The 27,410-nt window shown below is 41.6% G+C and overlaps 1 protein-coding gene across 1 annotated transcript in view; it reads left to right on the top strand.

The window, feature by feature from the left end:
• The window catches only part of LOC146681041 (aryl hydrocarbon receptor-like), a 98,231-nt gene that overhangs the window by 17,332 nt on the left and 53,489 nt on the right, over nucleotides 1-27,410 (top strand). Inside the window, exon 2 of the mRNA XM_085447491.1 lies at nucleotides 1,270-1,457. Within this exon, the coding sequence (XP_085303617.1) occupies nucleotides 1,270-1,457 (188 nt within the window). The remainder of the gene's footprint in view (nucleotides 1-1,269; nucleotides 1,458-27,410) is intronic.

Here is a 27,410-nt window from a genome sequence, read left to right as displayed (position 1 = left end):
GTTTGATTTTTAGTGGATTTCAGCTCGCTGTGAGGTCTGCACCGTGTCTTCACTTCACTTGTGTTGGCCCAGGTTCATATTGCTATGATGTCATAGTTTAGTTATGTGGAAAAAATCTGCCAATGTCCACTTAGGGAAAAAAAATCCCCCAAAAGGGGGGTGGTTAGGGTTGGGGTTAGAGTTGGGGGTTAGGATGTGGATCGTGGTTAGGGTTACGGGGCTGTAGTTAGGGTTATGGTTATGGGGTTTGGGTTTGGTGTGATGGTGTTTTCCTTTTGCAGAACTGTGACGTCACAACAACAATGACTGGTCAGTTGCAATGTTGAACCTGGACCAACATTAATTATGATGATCCAGGAACAACACTAACACGAGGATATTGGTGGGATCCACTTTTTGCCTTCAGAACAGTCTTAGTTCTTCATGTCACAGATTCAAAAAGGTGATGGAAACATTCCTCACAGATTTATGTCCATATTGACATGACAGCATCACACTGTTACACATGATGTGAATGTGCTTTTCCACAATGTCCCAAAGGTGCTCTATTGGACTGAGATCTGGTAACTGTGGAGGCCGTTTGAGTGCAGTGAACTTTTGAGTTCTGTGACGTGGTGCGTTATCCTGCTGCTATCCTGCTTGAACTATTAATACAAGGCCGGATGTATCCATGATTATTTAAGTTGTTTATGCCAAAGTCTGACCCTGCAATCTGAAACTGAAACTCATCACCAGGCAGCATAATGCAGCTTTCTGTTGTTCGGTTTTGTAAGCCTGTCTGAATTGTAGCCTCAGTTTCCTGTTCTTGGCTGACACACCCTCTGTGCTCTTCAGTTTCAAGGTTCAGTGTGTTTTGTGCGTTCAGAGATGCTCTTCTGCATACTTTTGTTGTAACGAGTGGTTATTTGAGTGGCCGTTGCCTTCCTGCCTTCTCAGTCATGCTTCATTTGGTCCCTAATGTAGAAATAGAGGGAGCCATGGTTTACTCAAGGATGTCTGATGCTTGTTCGGCAGTGTCTTTTCTGTCTGCATGTCATCTCAGTTTATCCCAGCTGCTCTTATACTGACGAACACACACGTCAGTATACAGAACACATGCAGCTCCCAACTTTGTTTGTTGGGCTTCTCATGACCTCTCTCATTCTCAAACCAACGTTTTGACTCTGAAGAGAAACCGACCTTTTCCAAGAGTCACTTGAGATGTGGAGTTTCTCGGTCGTCAACCTGTCCTTTTAAAATAACCCCCTTTGTCTCTTTTTGTATGCACAGGCCCAAACCTCCACCTCCCGAGGGCGCCAAGTCCAACCCATCCAAACGCCATCGCGACAGGCTCAACGGCGAGCTGGACAAGCTCACCAGCCTGCTGCCCTTCACAGAGGAGGTGCGGTCCCGGCTGGACAAGCTGTCCGTCCTCCGCCTCAGCGTTGGGTACCTGAAGGTCAAGGGCTACTTCAACGGTAAGTCTTTGATCAACTCCCACGTCTGACAAATGCAATCCTTCAAATCAGAGTTTGTAGGATTTGTTTCAGATATGACAGGATATATATTATATATATAAGTCTTTGCGCAATGTTTGGCACCTAGTGAGTGAAAGGATGCTGTGTCACTGCTTCAGACACGTAACAATATACGAGTATGTGATGGTTTTAAAAAAAAACAACAACTTTTTTTCCCCAGATGCGCTATTTTGAAATGCCACGAGATGCTTCAGGCTTTTATGTTAATGCGATGGCATCAGATTTGTGCTGTGTTGAAATGTTTAATGGTGTATGCCTTTACCATGGAGTCAGCTGTTCAATGGGACTTAATCCAGAAACTAATCGAGCTGCAAGATGAAGCAAGTCAGCATCATTTTGAATCCAACATTTATGTTTAATAGCAGCAATGTTGGGAAAGCTGTGCTTATCCGAGCTTGATGTAAAGTCAGTGCAATACTGAGCTGGCTAATTAGATGTAATTATTAGATGTGGTCATATGTAACTCTGGAGATTACACTTGTTTTGTTGGGTTGGGATGTTTCAGTGGGTGTACAAATATAGTGGCTGTAAATCTGCAAATAAGTCAGCATTTATTGATGGATGTGTCACAGCGATTTTGTGCCAGATCAGTGTTCAGACACGTTGTGATGAAGAGCCAGAAAAGGCCAGGACAGGACACAAAAGGAAGAATTTTTGGGGGCCCTGAAACAGTGGAAATAATTAACATCCATCCATATATACAAGAGAGGAAGACATCATTGTGAAGCACTAAGATATCGTCCATGGTACCGGTTTGGTACAATAAATGGCTAAATCTAATAACAAAGTAGGGCCTGATTACAGCAACAAGTCATAACCACAGTTATTTAATTGACTGTAGAAAATCTTGAGTCACTGAACCCAAAAACTCCCTTTTTAACAGTAGACCATGAACTTGAAGTTGGACCGAAGTCCGATGATGTTTGCATGTCTTCTTCTATCGCTTTCATTCAGTCATTTTCACCACTCTTGATACGTTTTTCCAAACAGTTAATGAATAAAAACATCTCACCATTTCAAGACCTGAACAACAAATGGTTGTACTCTTCCATTGAAACCTCACTGACTCTGAAAAAGTGCTGCAAGAACCTGTGGGCGTGATTTAGGGTAAAGAGTGTTCAGACACAAAAATGAAATGGGAAGGGTTCATTTGACGCTCGGTACGATGTAACTGCTGGAACTGAGAAAATCAAGATGATAAATGTGAAACTATAGGCATCAGGAAAAAAAAGAAAAAATACACAAACTTTGCAGCAACTACTGCATATTACAGCAAAATTACACTACGTAGATTGACAGCACATGCTCGTGCGTAAGAAGCAGTGCAATGCTGGATTGTGGGCTTGTGACTTTTGCTCTTCGACACCTGTTTGAATGAAAGTTTGACGTGGTTTGATTGAAAACAGTCACTCGGTGCTGCACAGCGTCATGGAAAGTGAGAAATCCGTTGTCTTATGAGGAGCTGTGAGATTCAGATGAGAAATGACAAAACGTTGAGGGGTGAGGTGCGTGTAGCAACAATAACAGCGTGTACACAAACACGAGGAGTAAGGATAATGTGGGTGGGGAAATTCGCTCCTGATGTGAGAACTGCATCAAAGCAACCGAGAAAGACTGAAACTAAATAAATAATATGCAGATAGGGATGGGCTTTTCAAGCAGGAACAATTTCAGGATTCACTGGGAACCATTCAGCTATTCTTCGACGATCGCTCCCCCACCTGAACTGCCCTCACCCGACTTAGATGTGGCAGACTTACGACATGTTCGGATTACCTGGAGTGGCTTGCACACAAGACTTGTTGACAGCTGTAGTCTTTGGCCATCTGTGTTTCTCTTATTTGTGCAGGCCTACTTAATCTCACTGCACCACACATATTCTTGACTGGCAAAAAGCCTGGATACGCACAGCCACCACCTCCTGGCTAAAGTTACATCTTTACCGAGTGCTGGTAACAAATATATGTGAGTAACTAATAAATTGGTAAAGCAGTGTCAGGTTAATGTCCACACACCTTTGTGTGGGGTTAGACCACACTGGGCTCTGACACAGTCTGCATATAGCAGCTTACTTCGGTTTACTGATAGATGCTGGACACTTAGCTAGTGCTGTGCATTGATGAAATATGAATAATTTATTTAAGCAGTCTAATATTTTTGCTGCTGTAGAGTCCCACAAAACTCACAATGAGGCCTCAGTGTTTCTCTGATATAAAATCTGATATTTTATGGATCTTATGCTGTATTTACCCTCGTGCGATGAATTAGAGCAGTTTGAGGGTTACAGCGAGATAGATTTATTTGTTCTCTGCAGTGTTCTGTGATTCTGCAGTATACCTGCATTTTGTTTCCTACTATATATGAAAGTTTTTTTTTTACCTCCTCTGTTGGTTTCCTGTGTGGAAACTCCACTAAAACACACTCCACTAGTCAGACACACTTCGGGTTTATGAAAACTGTTTATTCTGAACCTTTTTAGACCAGCTTTATTTCCATTTCAGGCCCCAAATAAGGCAGCAGCATGCAGACAAACAGCGGTTTGAAACATCCTGCTGGGTGTGCATTCAGCTGAGATACACCAGGCTCACTTTTGTGGCTGATACTGGAAGAAGATAAGTTTAAGAATAGTTAAAGGGCAACTGTCTAGACAGTGATCCAAATCGTTGTTTTAAACAACAGGACAAATACGACAGTGTTTGTTCAGTATGCGCACAGCAAGCCACGAGAAAGGAAAGACGTCTCGGGCTAGCATGAAAGTCTGCTAAAGCTATAAGTAGTGTTGCAGTGGAGTCTTCCTTTGCTTGAGCTCCACGTCTTCACCAGTTCAGCATGGTACTTCTTGAATAATCCAGGTAAAAAGACCATGAATACATACCCCAGCATTGCCTCCAGTTTGTGTGCATGGTTTCTGACAAAGAAACTGAACAAGCTGGTGCTCAGTCATTGTGTTTGCAAAGGGAAGACAATCAGGAGGATGGATTTAAAGGGGGAGGAGTGAAGATAGATGGTTTCAGGCAAAGGGTGAACTGAGGGGATGCACCATAGGGTAAAGAATGATTATTCAATTCAATTCAGTTGAGTTTTATTTATATAGTGCAAAATCACAACAACATTATACTAAGCTGATTTATTTTGAAAGGTAAAGACCCTGCAATAATACAGAGAAAACCCCACCAATCAAACAACCCCATATGAGTGAGCACTTGGCGGCAGTGGGAAGGAAAAACTCCCTTTTAACAGGAAGAAACCTCCAGCAGCACTAGTTTAGCGAGCGGCAACCAGCTGAGGGTGATTATTATGAACTGTGAATTATGCAAAGCTACTGTAGTAGAATAAAAATATGATGGTGGAAATCAGCTGCAGTTATTTAGTGTATAAAATATACTGCCTACAGAGTTAGTCTTAGGCCCAAAGAAAGTCACTTTAAGTTTTAAGAAAAGCCCAACATTTGTGTACACTTGTTATTTTCTCTGCGCACGGTACAGAACATACATGATCATATCAGCATTTCAGGCCACAGCACAGAACAGGTGCATGTCTCATCGGCCTGACAGCATTTATGCAGAAATTCTCGCCTCTTCTCACTCCTGTTGCCGAGGAGGACTGATCCAAATACACGGCAAGTCAGAAGGGCCACATTTCACAGTCATGCACTGATATAGCCTCTCAGCTGGTGGCTACCACACCCCCGCTTATCATTTACTGTAAATAGGACGCTTGTCTTTCAGGCAGCCTGGATCTAATCATTGCTATTTTCACAAGAGGCAGCAGAACAAAGCGAGGAAGCTCGCTGGAAACTCAAATAACCTCGGTGATCGTCTGCGCCATGTTGACAGAAATAGGGGTAGAATTCACTTTTAGATAAATAATCTTCTTGAGCCCCAGAGGAGAGGATTGTTATTTTCCAAGAGGTCAGAGACCATCGGTGCATCGGTCAATGTTATAAAACAAACCCGTCCACTGCTATCCTTAAAGCTAGGTTGGAGAAAAAAAAAAAAAAATTTTCTAGCTCCATTTTTTAAATATTTTGATTTGTAGGTCAAGAAGTTATTTAGCTTATAATTGGCCCTGTGCAGCCCCTCAATGCATCATCTGTTTGAAATACCATATTTTCCGCACTATAAGGCGCACTTAAATTGCTTTAATTTTCTCAAAAATCGACAGTGTGCCTTATAATCTGGTGCACCTTATGTATGAATTCTGGTTGTGCTTACTGACCTTGAACCAATTTTATGTGGTACACGGCGCTCAAAAATCTGTCAAAAATGTTTTAGTACGACTTTGGTAAGCTACGAAGCCACACCGCTTGATGGATTGTCAGAGCATTATGTCTATTGTAGTCAGGAGCCTCGTGGAGTAATCTGGCTCCAGAACTCTGTCTGCTTCAGGTCTCAAAGTCAAACGAACATTGCAGCATCACTGAGAGTTAAAAACTGTCTAAATTCTTTCATCTTTAATAAAATGATCAGCGTTGCTGCTTTACCAGGTGTAACAATTAAGTTTAACATCCAGGCATCCATGAAAACAGAATTTATTAAATTTAATGGAGTTAGAAGTTGGCAGGAAGTTAGCTCGCTAGTTTACGCCTAAACATGATATAGCATGTTCTGACTGAGAGATTTATGAAAAATTAAAACGTACAGCTCTGCCATCACTTCCAACATAAATGAAGACAGAAAACTAAAAAGCAGTGACGTTTGTAGGGTTACTGAAGTTGGGCTAGCTGGTATATAATGATGTGGTACGTGATTGATAGCGACACAGCTATGTTAGCATAACAAACAGTGAAGCTGGAGGACGAACACTAACCTTTTTCCACTCGATAAAGGTTAACATGAGGGTTCCTGATGGTTAGAGACAAATGCAATCGCATGGCAGGATGCTGTAAACGGAACAAACTACAGTTAGGAGAATAACTGAGATAATCCATCCAGCTTACGGGGTTAGTCATTAATATACTGCAACAACATGGGAATAGAGCAGCTACGAGAGAATTCAGCATTAATGAATCACTGTTATGGAAGTGGAGGAAGCAAGAAGAATTTGTTGAGTAAAGTTTGACTTGTCTGACTGTTTTGTTTCGCTTAATGCACCTTATGTATGAAAAATACTGTAAGCTAGTTTCACTCCACCCTCATTATATCAACCCTCCTCTCCTAAATAGAAGGCTTGAGAAGCTAGTGGGTGGGACTTCTGTACTTGAGAGGACCATATTAGGGATATAAATCCAATCCATTATTATTATTATTATTATTATTATTATTATTATATCCTCTCTCTGATATCATACAGAGTAGAAGAGTAGGAAAAACTGGGTGAGGCATGAACGTTTGACTCCCCACGTTAGATCTGAACATTCAGCAGTGAGCTGGACAGGAAATAATCAAAACAAAAAATGGCTCATTTCCAAAGTAACAACTTGAAAAAGTGGTTACGTTGTCTTTTAAAAAGGCCACATGGAAGCATTTTAAACCTACATTCTTATTGCTGGCCAGCAGGGGGCGCCTCCTTTTGTGCACAAAGACTGGCGGTTCTATAGACGTTTGTGCTAAAACTGCACTTACATTATCTCAGTCTGTGACCTCAGCAAACACCTTTCTGTTGACTTTATGATCTCAGTTCTTTGTTTTGAGTCTTATTTAATAAAGCACAAATTTTATTTTGTATATTTTGATCCGATTTAACATCAATTAAATGATAAAGCCAGGTGTGATTTAAGGTGGGTCTAGATTATAATTGACAAAGTCCTCCTGTGTGAGGGTGCGGTGTCCTTCAGCTTGAGTACACCATTGGTTTGGCTTCACGAGCCAGTGTGTGATGCCACACAGACTACGTCCTTCTTTAAAGTACAGTCTATGTAAATCTAACACAAGGTTAAAGACAGTTTAAAGGAGAGAGTGAATCATCGCTAAAATGTGGAAGACAGCACAATTGGCTACTGTGAACATATTTGTCTTTGTGTTTAGAAATATTAAACTGTAGAGGAATAAAGAAAAGGTTGAATGAAGCCAAAAGCTCCAGCCAAGATGATTAAGCATTCAGTGCGCTAAAGGCGTGGTCAGTTTATTTTTATCAGATTGCATTTTCAGTCATATGGTTAGTGGATTTCTGAGTGGAGTTGACAGAAGGAGCTGAAACTGAAACGAGCAGAGATGTTGTTTATATAGTGGGGCATATTTAATGCATACGGGTTAGACGCTAAACTTTTATTAAGCACGTGTTTACTGCTGTGTTTGTATCTCATCGTCATCTCTTGGAAGCCCACGATAAATTCTCCCAGCTCAAAAAGTTTTACATAAGGTAATCAGAGGACAGATCAGAAGGGAGGTGATATATGGCCAAATACTGGAATAATAAAACTGCTTCAGCGTTCAATTTATTAGCTTTGTGCTGGAACTGACAGGAATTTTTCTCCTGGAACAGCGAGTAAACTGAGCCAGAAGTCTCAGGCGCTGGCAAGTGATCAGTGAATCACTGGCATTGACTAACAACCCTATCAACCCCCTGCAGTCGTTGGTCTATTTATGCTCTGAGACATGGTATTAAAAAACAAAAAGAAAAAGAGAAAACAGACATATTGGCTCTTTAATGCGAGCGTGTAGCCGCTCTCATCAAAGCAGCGGAGCCCCGACTGCCTGCTGCCAAAGGAAACAAGACAGCAGAGCTGGTTTCGCTTTGGTCTCATCAATTATTTGGCCGTGCGGGTCACTTAGTGTCAGCTGAACAAAAGCGTTTGGAGGCGGCGCTGGGAGTCTGGTTTCCTTCAAACCCCGCTGTCGCTGCAGCAGCTTCCCTCCTCACCGCTCTTATTTTGAAATATCAAATTGAGAACAGCTTGATCCAGAAGTTAGACGGTTTGCCTGCGAACGTAGCATGTTGGATCCAAGATTTCTTCACTCATCCCCACTTGTTTCTTGGCCACCCTCCCTTTTCCACCCACCGATCTCCACCCATTTCCTGTGGCGCCCCCTGCAGCCCCTTGGTGGGCCCCCTTTTCCTTCAACTGTTCAGCTTCTTCCTCCTTTTCTGAAGTTCACAGCTCCCCCGACCCCCGCCGCCCTCCATCTCCACCTCAAACAAACTGCAGGACTCCGGTTTGTTGTTACAGCAGGGAGGCCTGTTCGTGCAGCAGACCTACGTCGGCACAACTCGAGACTTTATGCATTCATAAAACCCTCCAATTTTACCTTTTCTGCACTCCTTCAAAGCCTTCTTTAAAAAGCTGCCTTTTTAGTGCATGAAGACTTTTGAAGTGCTTTGTTTGTGCTTGCTTTGGGCTTTTCTTAAGTATTAAAAAGTCCTCATTACGCTGGCTTTCTCATTATGTAATGACAGGTCCACCTTAAGATAACTCCAAAGTGCAGTCTGCTTCTCTGAAACAAGCCGTGCCTCATCAGTCTGACGGATTTTGTTGGCTTTTATCTGAAGAAAATTTGAAGGTATTGTCGATGAGACTTGCCAGGGTTTCCAGCATAAATTTCTCTAGCCTCTCTTTTGTTTCTACTCACTATTAATTGTGATAAGCCCAAACTTATTTGCATAGCCGGCTTTAAAAGCAATAAAAGAAAACAAAGTACTTCAACCAGGGAAATAAAGGCAGGCATTAAAGTCAGGAAATTAAGATTAAAGGACGAGGAGGGTAAAAATAACAGTGAAAACAATAAAAACAAAGGACACCGAGCAGCAAAAAGCAAGGCTGTAAAATTAAGTTTACAAGGTGATTTTAAAAGGCAGTGATACACTACAGCTGCTCGGTTTGAGGGGTTTTTAGGTCTTGGTACCGTTTCCTGTAACTTGACATGTTCGGCTTCTCTTCGTTACGTTTAAGCAACATGTTTGAATGTGGGGAAATTAAACTGATGCAATACACTGCATGCAGAAACACGCCATGGACAGGGTCAAATATGATCTTGTTGTGACGGTAACCCTGTAAAAACCCTGTTTTTTTTAACTAGAGTATTTATTGAACCTTCTGACAAATAAAAAAAAGAAATTAAAAAAAATCGTCATCTGAGTTTTAATTTGCATAATTTTTGCTATATCCAGGATTTTGTGTGATTTATTGCTCACAGCTTTTATCTTAAACAAAGAAAACATTTACTGGCATTAGGGTTTAAACAAAACACACTGGTGATGTAGAGGTCTTAAAAACTCATCAAATATGATAAAATTTGTGTTTACAGGGATAAACATTGACGCTGTTTGACTGTGTTCAACCAAACCCAGGATTTGTATCATCCAAACCCCTTAAATTATCATTTCTTTTAATGCGCTGTGGTAGCATTTTAACCTAAAAAAAAGTTGAATGCAAACTTCAGACATGCATAACACACATACATTTGCCAGTTCAGTTGTTAATAAATATCGCCATTGATAAATAAATTAAAAGAGGACTTTTTTGGGACGGTAACCAATTAATCCAAAAAGTCTTTACCAGTATTCACACTGATGAATGATTCCAACCAATTTCACCAGTGACTGCCAGCAACCACTTGCCACTCAGTTGGGGAACACACTTTTTGCCCTAGCAACCATTGGTTGCTACGGTTTGCCTACCAGTCTCTAGGCCTGCGTGACTGAGACCTCAAGCTTTGAAACATATTTGTGAAAACATTAAAAACACAGTTCAGGTGTCATAATGTTTTCAAACCAGTTCACAGAGCTGTGGGCTCGTTCTCTGAGCCACTCTGAGCTTTTTAGGTGGTTCAGGATGAACCAGGGACACAAACACGACAAAAGAAAAAATACCAGGGATCCAGCGATGAGTGTAGATAACACGGACACAGCTGCACATGTGGTCGCAACTCTTAAATCAACATTTTCCTTTGCATGTTATCAAAAACATTCAAGTGACATCTCTTAAACCTCTGCTTAAAAAATTAAAACCATACAACATCAGACTGAATGAAGTCAGTAACGCCAAAATAATCTGATAGAATTCAGATTCTGAGAAGCTTTATCATTGAATCCAGTATCAGTCCATTTATTTTGCTAACTACCAGTCTTAATTTGATACAAGTAACAATACTTACTTTCATTTTTTGTTTAGATTAAGTTTTTAAATGATAATGATTGTTCAAAATCGACACAACACAATCTAAACTTTTCGTCCAGCACTGGGAGCATTGGTAAATAAACAGAATCATAAATCTGACCAGACATTTGTCCTAAAATATCCCCAAAATGCCACAAAGACACTGAAACATTTTAACATTTTTAGCTCGTCAATTACCAGCTTTGTCGACCGCTTGGTCACCAGACTGAAGATGTAAATAAAAAGCTCACTGGGTGTCTGCGGCCGTGTTGAATCACTCGTTGTGATTGTGCTGTTACCAAATACACACTCACACACACACACACACACACACACACACACACACACACACACACACACACACACACACACACACCACTGAGAGTCTGTCTGCTGATGAATTTCCCAGCATGCCTCTCAGTGAACAAAGGCGACCCGGGAGTGTAAAGGCTCACGGGGAGGCCAGCGCGGTGCAGTGGTTTAGCAGGATGTGGCTCAGAAAGGACCGCTCTGTGTCCGTCCTCTGGGCCTCGTCTCTCCCACAGGGCTGAGACGCAGGACGGCGACGATGGGCTGCTGGGAAACGCCCGAGGGTTCGATCCCATTTCCAATGCTCACAACACGGGCATTGTTCGACACTGTGAGCATTTTCTGAAGCAGACCTCCCTCGTGTTCAGACACGGCTTTGCTTTTATCCTCAGCTTGTCTGTCTCAGTCTGTCTCTTCTCTTTCCCTTCATCTGTCTTTCCCTTATCAGAAACAAAGCTTGTTATTATCTTGCCGAAACACCGAGTGAACATTTTCCAATTTTTTTTATATTTTCAGCTATATGTCAATCTTTGCTTAACTGCTTTACAAGCTCACATGTTGCTCAAACACTTTCTCTAACATTTTTCACATGAACACATAGCAAGGACATGCATGGGTTCCTGCACAGGGCTAAAAGAGTCTGAGACCACTTGACCAGATTCTACACAACAACATAAGTAAATGCAAAAGGGACCAAAAGAGATAGAGGCATAAATATCAGTAAAATGAGATTTAAAAAAAAAAATCCAAAATGTCCACAAAAAGCCATAAATGGATATAAAATGTCCACATAGAGACATGAAATAGATGTAAAATGTCCACAAAAATGAATAGATAGATTTAATATGTCCACGCTGAGACATAAATAGATTTATCTTTTTAAAAAGACACAGAAAGAGGTCCAAAATGTTCACAATCTTGCTGAAAAACACCATAAAGCCATAAAAAATAAAGCCATGAAAAGTGAAAAGCAAACACAAAATCACCACAGAATGAAAAGAAAAACAAAGCAGCCACAGAGTGATGAATAAAGACCACAAAACACCCAAAGCAAGTGTAAAAAAACCCAAACATAGCAAAGCAAAATCACCATGATATAAGACAAAACGAACACAATGACTTCCAAAAGAGGCACACAGAAAAACCCCCACACACATTAAAATAATTCAAGACACCTTCAAAAGGTGTAAAATGTCCATGAAGACACAGAAAAAACACAGAGAGATGGAACCAGCCACAGAAGTAACACAAATGGGGTTTTCAATGAGTACAAAATGTCTTCAAAAAGTTGCAAAGAAATGTGAAACTGCAGAGTAAAATGAGCGTGACCACAGAGAGACTGCACGTACCACAGGTAGATTTTAACGTGCGACACCAAAATCAATACCACTTTCTTTTCTGCCTTCTTTCATTTTTGCACTGTGCCGTTTGTGTAGGAGGATGTTTGAGTCAGCTGATTTATCACACCTGAGAGGCGGTGCCAGCGTAAACAGTGAAAGTAAGCCTCCACTGCTGCCTGCGCTAGCACATCGAGAAATGATAGATAGTCTCTTATAAGAGGCTCTTATTGAGACAAAGAAGTCTGCTGGGGATTCAGGCTTTCTCTTTGTGAGCCTTAATGAATAGCTGTCCCTGATGAAGCTCCCTTGTTTCCCCTCATGGAGGAGGTGGAGGAGGAGATTTCTGGCTGTTTGAGAGTCATAATTTGTGGTCTTATAATAGCTCGGCTGAACTTCCCTCCTTCGCTGGGCCTCAGGAAACACACACACATGCACGCGCACGCATGTGTACACTCTATATTTTTTCTGTGTTACACATTCATTTTTTTCCCTCTCTCGACATGCACGCACCCCGCCCGACCCTCTTCCTTTATGCGTTTTCCAGATGTGGACAGATTCAGGCCCTTGGTCTGTGTTCCCAGCTGATTAATGCTGCTGCTTTACAACATCAGGCTTCCTCTTTGTGAACCCCGTGACCCCCTCTGATCTTGAGCATGACCTCCAACTAGTCTCAAGGTGAAGGCTGGAGAGCATGGGGTATACTGTAGGTTGCAGGTTTCAGGTACAGGCTTACAGATGGTTTATGCTAATTTGGATGAATCACAGTTCAAAATGAACCTTTTATTATTCACTTATTCTGGAGCTCTTCACCACATTAAACAATCAAACATGGGCTGTACCAAGTGCCAGTTGGGAAATTCTACTTTTAAAATATAAATATCTCCATACTTTTTTTTTAGCATCCTATTAATTGTCATTATTCATGCCTCCAAGTGCAAGTGGGCATGCATGCGAGGTTTAATGAGTGCAGGTAGTTGGGCAGGAAAAGAGTTTATTTCCACTGGTCTGATTTCAGCTCAGTGTGAGAGTCTTTACTGCAAACTGCCGTCAGTTGTGGTCTCGCTAATTTCTACTTTCTCTGCTCTCACTTTCACTGTGAGTGCGCCTCTTGCACACGGAGTGGAGCAGACCCGGCTCCGCTCACGTTACTGTAGGTGGGATAAAAGCTTCCTAAATAAAGTGGTAACATGACAAAACGCAACAAAAGAGAAAGCGAGCTAAAAGGGTTGGTTGTTGTCATTAGAAGCCGAGAAATGCCTCGAAAGTGGTGAACTTGATGCAGTGTTTAGACCGTCGGTTACTGGCGTCAGTAGTAGTGTAATATCTCCTCCCAAGAAATGTAACTACGCGCCACGTTGACGCAGCCTGCAGCGACTTGAACCACGTGGAAGGTTGCGGTGTAGGGTTAAGAGGGGTTTCCCATTACGTCGTTAGTTAGGACATATATTTCCTGCAGAAGTCTATGAAGCTTTACTAGCTCTACATCAGAGATGTTGGTGCATAGCCCCGGCATAGGAATGAAATAAAAAGTAAAAGCTCCTTTTGACTGTTCTCTTGCCACAAGAGGCTTGATTTGGCAGAGTTTTGTACTTCCTGTCGCAAAACCAAAGGGAATTTGTGTCCCCGGTCGGAAACAAACTAGCGACCTTTAGCTTACCAAGCAAACATATTTGCTTTTTCGTTGTTTGAGCCCATGATCTCCAGCGATCAGTCCATACGTGGTAAAGACACTGGATCTTTTTTCTGCTTGCAAAAAAAAAAGAAATTTTGGCGTCCCACCAACCAAAGAGGTTTGGCCTCCCTCCAGGAGGAAAATTACCGGGATTGTGATAAAAATATTTTTAAGATTTCAGTCTTGTGGTTCATTTACTGAAGCATAAAACACGTGTTTATCAAATGACCAGAAAAAGCACTTACAGCCTCATTTTTAGTTCTCTTACTCAGCAGAAATCTGTCCTTTTTTCTGCTAATTTTGGCCATTTGGTGAACAAAAATGAAAGTTTTACTTCAAAGAAATGCTGTGAGGTTTGCAGCCGAGCTTTGTCAGTAGCTTTAAGACCAGAGTCACGTGAATCCTGGGAGTTTGAACACTCTGTCCTTCCACTTCTTCTCACTTCTGCTTTTTCCTGCTGTGTGACTGACGGGCCGATACGAGGCATCGACAGACAAGCTCTGCCCTTGGCGCTGGCTCTTGGGTGTCATGTAAAAAAAAAAAAAAGCAATAAGGAATAACACACAGTGTCAGCTCCAGAACACAAGCCAGTCCTGCTGTAGATTCTCAGTTTGGCAGGCCTCCTGATCCGGGTAACCGCTGTCAGGAAACAGATGGCTGCTTTAACGGTGCTTGGTGGGACCTGCCTGTGTCCTGGGGCAAAGTGTGGCTCACTGAAGTGCTCCTGCAGAACTAAATTAGAGCATTAGGGCTGGAATATGTGGGACTTTTGCAGATCTTATCAGAGGTCGGGGGGTAATTTCCCTGATAGAGTTGGGAAAGTTTTGGACAATTGCCATTTCTTTAAGAGGAGTTGTTGTGTTCTTAATTTCCCCTTCCTCTCATATCTGAGTGAACGAAGTGCTCACTGGACATTTATCTTTGATCTTTTGACTTTGGGACTGCTCACAGATTTTAATTTGTTTGGAAAAGAGTCAGCATAGACAACAAAAACAAACTGAACACTGATGTTTGCAGCCCTAACTCATTGTTTTGAGACACTGAGATTTTTGTACTTTCTTGGGTCTTTTCTGTATTGTTTTCAGGTGGGATTTGTTTTCACCGTTCATTATTTTTTGTGTCATTCATTCTTTGTTTGCTGCTGAAACAACTTTATCTATTGTTCAATGAAGAGGAAGAGGATTAAGAAAAGAGAGAAAGTAAGAGAGAAAGAGAACTGGTTAGAGGCCTAGCATCGATGTTTGTGTTGGCAGGAGAGTCAAAGTCCAATGCAGAGGCCTTTAAAAAGCTCAAACAAACCGGTTCTGTTAACACGGAATAAAGCAGAGAAGAAGAAAAGGGAGGGTATGTGAAGGGACAATTACTCATTCGCTTAAATGCATGAAAGTCAATCGTGGGGCCAGGTCAAGAGTAAAAAGACAGTTATTACCTGTTCTTTAGAGCTATCATAGTTTGGAAATGCCCATGCGGGCTAAATTGTGGAATATGACCTGGAATGATCCTGGAAAAGCGTCTCCGGCGTGTCCAGTGCGATAGCATCAGCCCTGCAGACCCTCTGCTTGGAGGATCGCAGTCAAAACACCGCAGATGAGCCGTCGTGTAGAAACCTGCCCAGGCATCTGTTTGTGTGTGTGTGAATGTGTGCTTGTGTAGTTTGAAATTCATCTCTCTTCCTTCTGAAGGTAAAGACTATGTGTTTTTAAAACTCGGGATAACAGCTAGGATGATATTCTTTTCCCTTTTTGCTTCGTTCGGGGATGCCAGGCTCATGGGCAGCTCAAGGAAACACCCCTACAGATTTTCCACTTTGTTTAAGGAAACTTTAACCTGTGCCATAGCCAAGATTGTAAAAAGCTGAAACCTAAAGTGAAAAGGACTTCCTCACAACACTGGCCACATTTTTTTCAGTGGCTTTACTGGCAGTGCATGTGCATTATTATTCAAATAGCTTGTTTAAATCTAAAAGTACTGTCATCTACTTTTCAATTCAGTTCAATTCAATTCAGCTTTATTTATATAACACCAAACCACAACTGTCGCCTTAAAGTGTGTTATATTGTAAAGTAGAGACCCTACAGTAACATAGAGAAAACCCCAACAGTCATATGACCCCCTATGAGCAAGCACTTTGGCAACAGTGGGAAGGAAAAACTCCCTTTTAACAGGAAGAAACCTCCAGCAGAACCAGACTAAGGGAGGTACGGCCTCCTACTGTGACTAGTTTGTGGTGAGGTGATGAAGATAGGACAAAAATGCATTAACACAACAGGAGCCTTCTGATTAGTCGTTTACCCTGCGAGATCCCAGTCATCGTCACGGTGACTTACTGTGAGTTATTGTGGTTTCCAAACTGGGTTAAGGGGGCCACAAGATGAACTGGAGGGGTTGGCTATAGTTTGCAACTATAGCATGTGTGTATGTTGGAGTGAATGTCTGTTGGTATGGCTGATTTTTGAAAAGTGAGATATAAATAAAGTTAATATTATTATTATTATTATTATTATTATTATTATTATTATTATTATTGTTGTTGTTGTTGTTGTTGTTGTTGTTGTTGTTGTTGTTGTTGTTGTTACAACTTTTTTTCTTACAAATGTTATTACACTGTTTATTACACAGTTATTTCCCCTTTTAAAATCTGTGTAATACTCCTGTTGAAGCAGGTGCTGGATTTGGTTGTGAGATGGTTGTGAGAGCGTGACACATCAAAGACCCTGGTTAACAGTGGAAAGATTAACAAGTGGTTTGAAAAGATCACTTTCTTTTTAAACCACAACTAACAAGCTAGATGCACAACTTGACAATTATACAAAAGAGAAGAAGTATCTCGAATGCTGCCTCTGGTATCACTTTAGATGTCAGTAGAAGTTGCTCCTTCAACTTCACCGTGATAGCGTGAAGCTGAAGGAGCAACTGGAAACTAAACGTCTCTTCTGAGAAAACTTTACCTACCTGAAAAGATCTGGAGCAGAAGCAGAACGCATGGATTGTGTCAAAGTGACTGATGAGGCGGCAGAGCCGAGATAAATGCTAGTGGAGAGGTGGCACTCTCGTAAGGGATATTGCAGGTGTGAGGCAAATGGGGCGTCTGCTGCAGTCAAAAGGAAAACTGAGGACATGTCAGATGTCCGATGGGAGGGGGGTTGCACAGATCTGAATACAGGTGCACCTTGAATGTTTCCTTGCCGTCGGCGCTGACAGTTTCTGTTACAGGTGAACTGAAGAAGGTCAGGACTTTAACAACGTTATCCGACTACTGAAACGGTATACAACTTTCTAAACCCTCACCTGCTTTCTGTTACCCGTTTCTCTGATAACATCTGTGTCTGAAGTAGGCGGCGCTCAGTCGGTCCATTTTGTGCAGAAGAGGAGTGATGCGACGTCTCAGAGGCTTCCTTTCATGTGAGCAAGCACAGAGCTGAAGCAGGAAGCCTGGGTTAAAACTTAAAGTTCATATTTGTTTAGTAATTAGGCGAAGCGTGTTTAGTCTTGCTGGGGTCCACATTAAAAACATGCATCAGCACTTTTTCAGCTGCACTGGAGTGCTATAAAACCATCTAAATACTTACCTTAGCAACAGGTATTGTTTTAGAGATTTCTTGAATCAACCTCTGGTTTTCCTCTGTTTAGCCAGCTAAATAAAATCAGATAAAAACACCACGCTGTATTAATTCTTTACTGCAGGAATATGTTTTGTATATACAGCCTGTCTGTCTGTATCTTATCTTATCTTATTATGAAATTATGCTCAAACTGTGTGGGTCACATTGGCACTATACTTTTTTGATGATGCACTAAAAAGCATGGATGTCTTTGTGCTGCCGAGACATTTTACTCTGCTGTAATTGAAGTGAACACAACACAAAGTTATAGATTTTCTTTCATCAGTTTATCAGTAAAAATATAGTCTATGGAGCAGAGTCAGGCCTGAACACTTTCAGGGGACTACAATATATAAATAACCATGTTTAAATGACACCTTTCATGTTAGTGTGCAGCACAAAACCCAGGTAAACTAAGAAAGTTGATAACCACCACCATAAACCTTTATCTTTGACTGTTGAGTCAGCTAATGCAAAGAACACCAGGCTCTGTTGTACTTACGGGTCCTATAGTTACAGTGACACAAACTGGTGTGTATGCATTCATCACAAAACATGTGGCTTGTTTGTCAGTGTAGCAGTGTGCATGCAGACATATCTATTACCTCTGACTGGGGTTTGAGGTTTTGTCAAGTTAGCTAACTCAAAGAACTCAAACCAGGCTATGTTGCGCCTATTAGTTTTATAGTTATGACACAAACCAGTGTGTTTGAAGTTATCACACCAAAGTGTGGCTTATATGTTAGTGTAACAGTGTGCACGTTCATAACCACCACTGGGATACTTACTAGCGCTGATTGGGGTTTTAGGTTTTGGTTAAGCTAACTCAAAGAAAGCCGAGCTATGTTGCACCTATAAGGCCTATAGTTATGACATAAACCAGTGTGTATGAAGTTATCAGAAAAAAGCTTGATCTTGTTACTAACTGTAACATTGTGCATGTTGATAACCACCACTTATATTGTTATTACCTCTGACCAGAGTTTAAGGTTTTGTTAAGATAGCTAACTAATAGAAAGCCAAGCTATGTTGAATTTGTGTGTCCTATGCTTATGACAGAAAAGCAATATGTGTACGAGTTTATCACACCAAAGTGCAGCTTATCTGTCAGTGCAACAGTGTGGATGTTGTTAACAAACCACAGGGATACTTGTTATTAGCTCTGACTGGGGTTTTAAAAGCCAGCTAACTCAAAGAAAGCCGGGCTATGTTAAACTTGCATGTCCTATAGTTATGACAAAAATGACTAAACTTTCTTTGTAGTCTACATAAACAAACTAATACTTGTTTCCGCAAACAATCATCCACATCCTTCGCATTCTGGATTTTTCTGGAAAAGCACCAGACATGACTAATCAATCACACCTGTCCGCCTCTTCTCCCGTCCTATCAGTGACATCACCTCTGACAGGTGGGCGTGCTTTGTTTTCGTGCCACGCTCTTGTTTTCTGTGCCGAGCTCTATTCCTCACACAGAGAACGATCATAAAGCTGGCAAGCAAACAAACAGCCCCGACTCTTTGATCTGTCCAGCCACCGCCACTGACTCAACCATTACTCAACTTTCATTTTACCCAGCATTCTCAGCCGTAAACGCACCACGCGTTTCAGTGTCCAAACACCTCAGCGGCCTGTGCTTATTAAGTGGTTAATTACTACAGGAGTATTAGTAGGACTTTTATCTCCATTATGCAAAGGGGGCGATTTGCATTGGCGGCTCACTCAGCTGTTCTCACAAACAGCCGCACAGCGAACGCATCATAATAGAAATATGTTTCACCTGAGAGGAAATGGCGAACACACCCTCAGCAAGAGAATGAAAACACGATGAAAAGAAAACAATCTTTGTCTCTTAGCTCTCTACAGCTCACGGTATGGTTGTTATGTAATTAAATGTGTCCATAAAGGAGGGCGAAAAAAAGGAGCTTCTCTGCAGCTTTGGAGCAAAGACCTTTCGTTTACTGCTGTGCAAATTCTGAACAGAGGTCACTGCACAGCTAGCAGACAATAAAGCGGTGTTTTTAGCCATTTACCTTTGTAACACAGAGAGTTTTCAGTTGTCTTTGAAAGTAACAGCCCTCAAAACCACAGAGCACCTCTCGCTGTAAGCCTCGCAGCAACCAGACTTAATTTTTGTAGCACACTGTGTACACAGGGTATCCAATGGAGCCTGGTACAAAACAGTGAGGCTTAAGCTTCATCGGGAATGACATAAAATGGCAGAATTACAAGAATACTCTAATAAAGAAAGCGTGGAAAATAAAACAGCAAGAAAGGCAGAAAAGTTGAGAAGAAAAGCTGTCCAGAGTTTAATGAGTAGCAGCGGAGGGCAGATGAGTTCAGGTGGATGTGAGCTGCAGGCTGACATGTTGCTTTATCTGCAGCTCCACGTGCTTGTCAGTTAATCGGGGGAAACCTGTAAAACACGTTGACTAATCTCTCCTCTATGTCTTACAGGAAGTAATGTTTGTCAGAGGAAGTTAGGGCGGGAGGAAGCGCCTGGGGCAGACAAAGGTGTCTGCTAACCTCTAGCCACAGCTGGGGCCAAACGGGGCTAAATGGGGTTAGAAGCAGCCATAAAGAAGCACGAGGGGTGGTGGTGGTGGAGGACGTGCTGCTCCAGGCTTGTGGTTTTGCATTTGTACAGAGCTGTGACTTAAATTTAAAGCCAAAGATCAGACAGAAGCTGCCAGAACACCGACAGCAAAACTGAACAGTTAGTGTCCGTCTGCTTTTCTGAGAGCCAAAAGCCTGCAGGATTTCTCTCCAATCAGAGGCGACAGCAGCTGATTTCAATCTTCAGCCTGAGTGCAGCAGCTAATTAATAAAATGAGCTGCTGTGACGATTTGCTGGAGTAAAAACCAGCAGTCTGGGCCAGATGCTGTACACGAGCGAGTGAGCGTCTCTCTGCAGCAGCCGCTTTCAATCAGTGGTCCATCTGACGTTTTCTGATTTGAATGGTTTATTGTGTTTTCTGTTGGTGTTGTGGTTCGACACAAACAGGAAGGTTTTTGCACTTATCAGCTACTTTTATGGTGTGAAAGTTTTAACAAAAAAAGAAGAAAAGCGTTCTGTAAACGGTTGTTTTGTGGTTCAGTTCACAAGGAGTGGACCAGATGCAAGGCAAAGGTGCTGCAAAAAACAACTGTTCCAAATGGGAACAGAGATGAGATACAAGAGAACAATCAATAAGAAGAGGAGGAGGATGAATTCACAGGACTGTAAAACAGCGTCGGTGTGAAGCTGGTCGCTGCGAAGTTGAGTTCAACATATCCAGGATATCTTTCTCTTATCTGGCTTCATTTACTCTAACATCAGCAATCAGGCTAAGTGGTCACATGAAGGTGGTTATCAACTCGATGAGTCAACCCAGCTTGTGTGTGTGAAACAGGAAAAGAGCTGTGTGCAGATATAAAAAAAAGCAACACACTAAAAACTCAATGTGGCTTTTTGTGGGTGTGAATCGCCTGAAATGGTTAATAAGACGAAAACAGTATCATATTAATACAGGCGGGAAGGAAGGCAGGCTGCCAGTTAACATCCTTATCAGCATCTCTTTTTTTATCATGAAGACACAGGAAGCTAAGACTATGATTACACTTATGTGTTCGGTTGTTCATGGAGTTATAAATAAATGTGTTGCTGAGGTAAAGGTTTCACCCTCATTCTTTTAGCTGCAGGCATTCAACGGATGCAGAGTAGGTAACGAACAAATGTAAGAACATAATTCAAACCACTAAGTAGGCTGGCTTGCACTTGCAAATTGTATATAAGGGTAGCAAGTACTAGGATCATAATACTAAATTAAAGCTTATAAAAATAAAATGAGTTTAAACGTGGAAGGATGTAATCATTATAGTAGGATCTGTATGTTGTAGTTGCAGAGTAGGTGAGTATGCTAGACTCTGCAGAATTCCTAAATCATGTAGTGAGCGTGAGCCTGAGAAAAACTACAGGAGTAACTTCTGGTTTATGATGTCTACAGGTATCTGTACCTGAGCTAGCCCAGGGGTGTCAAACTCATTTCACATTGTGGCCCATGCACAAGCTTAGCTGACTAATGCTACAGTCACACTGGTAAAAACAGCAGTTGAAGTCTCCTATTGCATAGAGATACTGTATGGCACAGATTGATTGCTGGTCTGCATTTGTAAATTAGATGCCAGTTTTTTGAAAACCTTTGTGAGAGTGATTGCAATCAATATGAGCTGACCGGAAATGTTTGCAGATAGATTTCTTCCACTGGGTGAGTATTCGCCTTGTGGTTCATCCAGTTGTAACTACTCTAAACTACTAATTTGAAGAAACTGTGAAAAAAATCAGCACAAACCAGTTTTTTGTAGTCATAAGACCTAAATCCTGCTGCAGAATTCATGCCTCCAGGAGTTCTCTGCGGCGTGCTGGATATCTGCTGCTAAGCTCTGATTGATGGTGAACCATTCCTGCCTTATCAGACCTCGAAGCTGAGATTTTGTGGACTCTTATTTTTTGTCCACCCACGTAGATTCTCAGTCAGATTGAGACTTGGGGAGTTTTCTATTCATGGATCCAAAACAATAACTCAGTGATCTCTAAGAACCTTTTCCCTTGTGTCCTGGTAGATCATGCTGGAAAATGCACAAATTGGAAGAAGTCTGTCTACTAGGATGTTTGTAATATGGCCAATACTACAAACTAAAAGGCTAGGGGTAGGTGGGGTAGTTGAAGATGGCAAATGGAAAAACTCCATGGCGCCAAAAACTTTTCTGCTTCTGTGCTGAAAAAAAATGCAGTGAAAGTGAATAAAGATGGGAAAAACTTCTCTTAGTTTCAACATCCCGTCACAACATCATATGTTAAAGTTTGGTGAGTCATGTGTCAGTCATCTTTGCCGAATATCTCGTGGGATGTCAGCAGGTTTGATGCTCCGCTCAAGGGATTTTCCAGAGTTGAAAAAAAAAAGTATTTACAGTTTCATCCGCTCTTCAAAGCCTGTTAAAGGTCTTTTTTATAATCAGTTTTTCAGGGGAGACGCTTCTAGAGTCAGGATACAGTTACTAGGCAGTCATGGCCTCATTTTCCTCAGAGGAACAAGCTGCTTCCTGACTCCACTTCCCCCTTATCGACCCAGATGCGTTGGTCAAAGTTAGGATCTCCTTTCATTAGATAAACTGTAGATAGATGGGCCTTATATAACAAGAAGCTCCAGCCAAGCACTGTGATTGGTCAGAGACGCCTTCCAGCAGTAACTCATGTAACGACAGCTGAGCTTGTTATCAATCTCAATTATTTTCTCCTTTTTTTGGACATTTTTAATGCTGCTCGCGCTGCTCTGTGGGGAAATCTCCTCAACCAGTACACATGCTGGTTATGTTGTTGATGTCGGAATACCTCTGAGGATGGTTTTAATTAAAAAGACAGATTCTTTGATGTGGTGGGATTAAGCTCAGCCACAAATCACTGACATAATAGCAGTTTTGATGTATTTCTTTTATTTCCTCGCTGCATCTTGAAGCCATTTCAGTGATTTCACGTCACGTGATGCACAAACTCTGCCACATGTTAGCTTTTATAGATTTTGCATGAGTGTTTTGATTCAATGAGCAAACAAATTTCCACCTGTTACCAGAGAAAAACCGTTACTCAACTAATGAATATAATACAGCTGACTAAATGAATGTACAAATAAACCACAAACTCAAACTCCCAAAGCCTCCTCCTTCTTGAGGGTTTCTCCACACAGCCTTTGTCCACTGTGTGAGGTCTTTAACTGGAATTAGAATTAAATTAGATCAGTTGTTCCCAACGCAGGAGTCCCACGATAAATCTGAGGGAGTCAAAGTTTGTTTACTTCGTCAGACTTCTAGCTAGTCTTTGCTCGTCTTGTGAAATACTGAAAACTTTCACCACACATGGTCTCTAAAAATAATCAGAATTAAACAGCCTTGAAAATCCCACTTTAATTGAACACACCCAGGTTATGTCATGTCACAAGTGCAGAGCGCCTGAATAGGAGGGAAAAGGGGCCAAAAGATGATGGGGAGTCACTAACAGTAAAGGCTTGTCTACAGAGCCAGGATATCCCTTATCCACCATCCGGATATCTGCTGTCTACACCGGAAGCACTGAAATACTGGCTGGTGTCTTGAGGGAATCACCGATATTTGGATGGAATATTTGTCCCATCTGACTCAGAAAGCTGGATCAGTACCCAGTACCGGTACTTCTACACCAGCTGCTTTTCTTTTAACCCTTTTGGACAGTGCTTTACCTGTCAGTTTCTCTCTCTTGTTATCTTTGGTTTGACGCTTGGGAAACTCTCAATGCACTTAAGACAGTGGTCCCAAACCCCCGGGAGTCGTTTGGTACCTGGCCAGGAGAGTTGAGGCTCGGGTGTGAAATTTATGGTTTTCAGGATTTTTATGTGTTTTTTTTTTATTTTGTTGCATTTATCCACGACACCTTAAAGGCTGGTCTGTGAAAATATTGTTGGACAAAAACCATGGCGCCAAAAAGGTTGGGGACCGCTGACTTAAGGTATCATTAATGTCATGCCACCTCTCCTGTGTCTGTCTGCTCCATTCTGTGTGGCGAGGTACACTCACACTGAGACACTCGCAGGAAAGCTGAGCTGAAAAGGTGGGAAAGTGCAGGAGAGACTCTGATCTTTTAATAAAGTTCAGCCTAAATAGCTAATATCTATATACGGTCATTTCTGGCTTCAAAAAAGCAATGTTGAAGTTTTATAATGTGGAGTGATGTCACTTTGGTCACACTTGCAGTGAGACTGTGAAACAGCAACCTGCAGGAAAGACTCTCACACTAAGCTGAAATGACACTAGTGCAAATAAGAGTGTATATTCTTGGTTGTTTTTATTTTGTGAGGTTTTATTTTACAAAGTTTTAAGTGCAACCTGATGTTGCCTTATCTCTTCCTTCTCTTGGATGGCTACCAGGGGCAACCCTTGTTTCTCTTTTCTGGACTGAGCAGTCATTGCCATATTTCAGACCTGCTTCCAGAACAAAATAACTGGGTTTGCATCAGAAGTTAGTGAGGCTGATCTCTGCCTACACAGCTTACCAAGGCAACCCTTGGAAAAACCTGGAATCTGATTTATCTTGACGTGTCATGATTAAGGGTAAAGGGGAGGTCAGATGTTGTCTTTATGTGGAAAAGAGTTAAAGGTGAAGGAATGATTCCCAGTGTATCACACATTCACACTCTGATGAACACATCAGAGGGCTTGGGGTTCAGGATCTTGACACAGCTAGGGGGTTGAACCACTAATATTCTGATTGGTAATGTATTGGAACATTTGGAAAAAAATGTTAGAATTGGAAAATTTTGATCCTTACCTGCCTGGTTATCCCAGAGGCTCCTTCTGTTTGTTTTTTATGGATGAAATGTTGAACAGGGCTTTCTGCGTTGTCTGCATAATCTTGCTGACATGATAAACTTTAGTGAAATAAAATATTACGCCTGCGAGGAAAAAAAAACAAAAGGAGGAAAAAGAGCAGAAGTACTAAAAGTCTCCAGACTATTTGTTTGGGAAGTTGTTGGGCATTTGATCCAAATCCCTCAAGATATCAGAACGGGGGAAACAACAGCATAGATTTTGACATTTTAAAAAGGAATTTGAAGGCTTTGGAGAGATTTTTTTTGCTTTAAAAGTTGCCAATTTTGTGAATTTAATGAACTAACTTGAACACGAGTCGCCTTTTTTTCTGTATTTGCTTCTTGCTGGTAGCTGTGACATGTTATTCGTGGCCTTCAAACATATAAGAAGCTAAAATTCCCCTTCTTCTAGAATCTTCCTCACGCAGAGAAAGAAATCTGCAGCTGTCTTGAGTTTTTTTCCCCCTCTCCGCAGCTGTAAATCTCACCGCAGCATGTGTGAAAGCCAAAGGCTGCTCCCCGGTCATCCACCTGTTGCACCTTCTGCTTGTTTCTCGCAAGCATTAATCAGCCAATCAGTATTCATAAAACAGGAGCGATAAATAAACATGTGGTATTGACAGTGGGAATGTGCGGATGCTGTCGTAGAGGTTTGGGACTTCCCTGCATCTGCCGCGTGCCCGGAGCCGCAGCAGTGGCGGCAGCGGCGCTGGCGTTTTAATGACAGGGAAGTGAGTTTGGTTGGATTTTTATGGTGGAAAATTACTGGCAGCCTCTCGGCCCCGCCCCTCTCCTTATGAATGAGAGTTTACACAGGCAGCAAGGCAAGTATGTGGAGGTCATTAAGGAAACGCGAAGCTGCCAGACGGCTCGACACAACGTGATATCTTCAGCTTATCTTCAATTACACGTTTAAGTCTGTCTGTCTGTCTCACTTTCAGCTGAATGAAATCTTTCAAAGTTCTTCTCAGACTCGCCGTGCTTTGCACGTTCAGCTCACTGCAGGCCGATACAGCTTACCAAAGGCGCGTCTTTTTGTGCTCGAACCAGCTGATGATCTCCTCCAGTGTAATCTACAGTTTACATCTGTTATTGTCTCTCACTGTTTTCCTCAGAGCCTGTCGGAGCAAACCCCCTCCGTCTTTCCCAGTTGTCCCCTGGGCCATTTCTGGGAATATTTTTAATCTCTGAAATCAAAGTAGGGTAATTGATAGGGATGTGTGGCACAAAGGGGAAAGCAGTTTAGTTTGAAGTTAAAAAAAAAATTAAAAATTAAAAAATGGCCCAGCCTGCGTCACCCTCTTTTTTGTTTTGTTTTGTTTTCTCGTGTTTTTGTGATCGGATGCCAGAAAAAGAAAAAAAAAGCGGGAACAAAAAGAGAAAAGAGGAATAACCGTCCCCCAGAGCAGAAAAGGTGTGAGAAGACTCGCTTTTATCTTAATAACCCAAAGGAAGCTGTTTAGTTTCGCAACACGCAGCCTGCAGCGCTGAGCTTAATCTGTTTTCACTTCTTTCTGTGTTTGAGATGTCTTTGCAGTTTCTCGTGAACAGAAAGCACTCTAACTCATCCTGAACAGTTGATCTTTTTCAGCCAAAGCATCACCGCTCTGGCTGAAGTGAATGGGAGTCATTGTAATCCCTAAATGATTGGTTCGAGATGGCTCAAAGTAATGAGTCTTTTCAGGGTTCCCAGGGTTTGAGATATTGACTTCAAACTAAAATATTCTATTAAAAGTTTTAAAAAAACAAACAAACAATGAAGAGTCAAATTATAATTCGTCCTTTCCCCTTTAGCTTAGCTCGACACAGTGAGGGCCACATACAGCTTACATTGATCTTAAGTGTAGAGAAGTTTAACTACACCTTAAATTTCTGATATATCTTAATATAAGAAAAGGAACTTCAAGAATATGTCTCGGTTTTCCACATAATAAAGAAATGCAGCTGTAGTAAATGAAAGAAATCCGTCAGCATGAATCTTTGGGCTTAAACTGTAAGAAATAAATGTGTATAACTTGAGACTAATGGAAAAAGTTATGATATTCTGAAATAATGTTTCTGTTTTTCGTTTATCTGTTACTTATTTACTTTGGCGTTGTATGAATGACCTTGTGGGAGGTCTTTAACAGCGGTAAAAGCTGCAAAACTTATTAAAACACATTTAAAAATCCAATATTTATACCCTCCTTTACATTTTTCAAAGCTGTCCATTGGAGTCTTTGCTGGGCTGATTCAATAATAGAACACAGTTTAAGAATCAAAACAATCTCTGTCCATCTACACCAGGGGTGGGCAATTCCAGGCCCCGAGGGCCGGTATCCTGCAGGTTTTAGATCCCACCTTGGGTCAACACACCTGAATCACATGATTAGTTCATTACAAGGCCTCTGGAGAACTGCAGGAGCTAATTTAGCCATTTAAATCAGCTGTGTTGGTTCAAGGACACATCTAAAACCTGCAGGGACACCGGCCCTTGAGGCTTGGAGTTGCCCACCCCTGATCTACACCAACACGACCACTGTAAACCAAATGCAGAGGCGAGGGCTGCAGAAGAACAACAA

This window comes from Copadichromis virginalis, linkage group LG23 (genome assembly GCF_057382275.1).
Source record: "Copadichromis virginalis isolate Kocher_CV1m ecotype Utaka linkage group LG23, C_Virginalis_male_GT1.1, whole genome shotgun sequence".
Lineage (NCBI taxonomy): Eukaryota > Metazoa > Chordata > Actinopteri > Cichliformes > Cichlidae > Copadichromis > Copadichromis virginalis.
The sequence above is the reverse complement of the archived record's forward strand: the minus strand, read 5'-3'. Positions and strand labels throughout refer to the sequence as shown.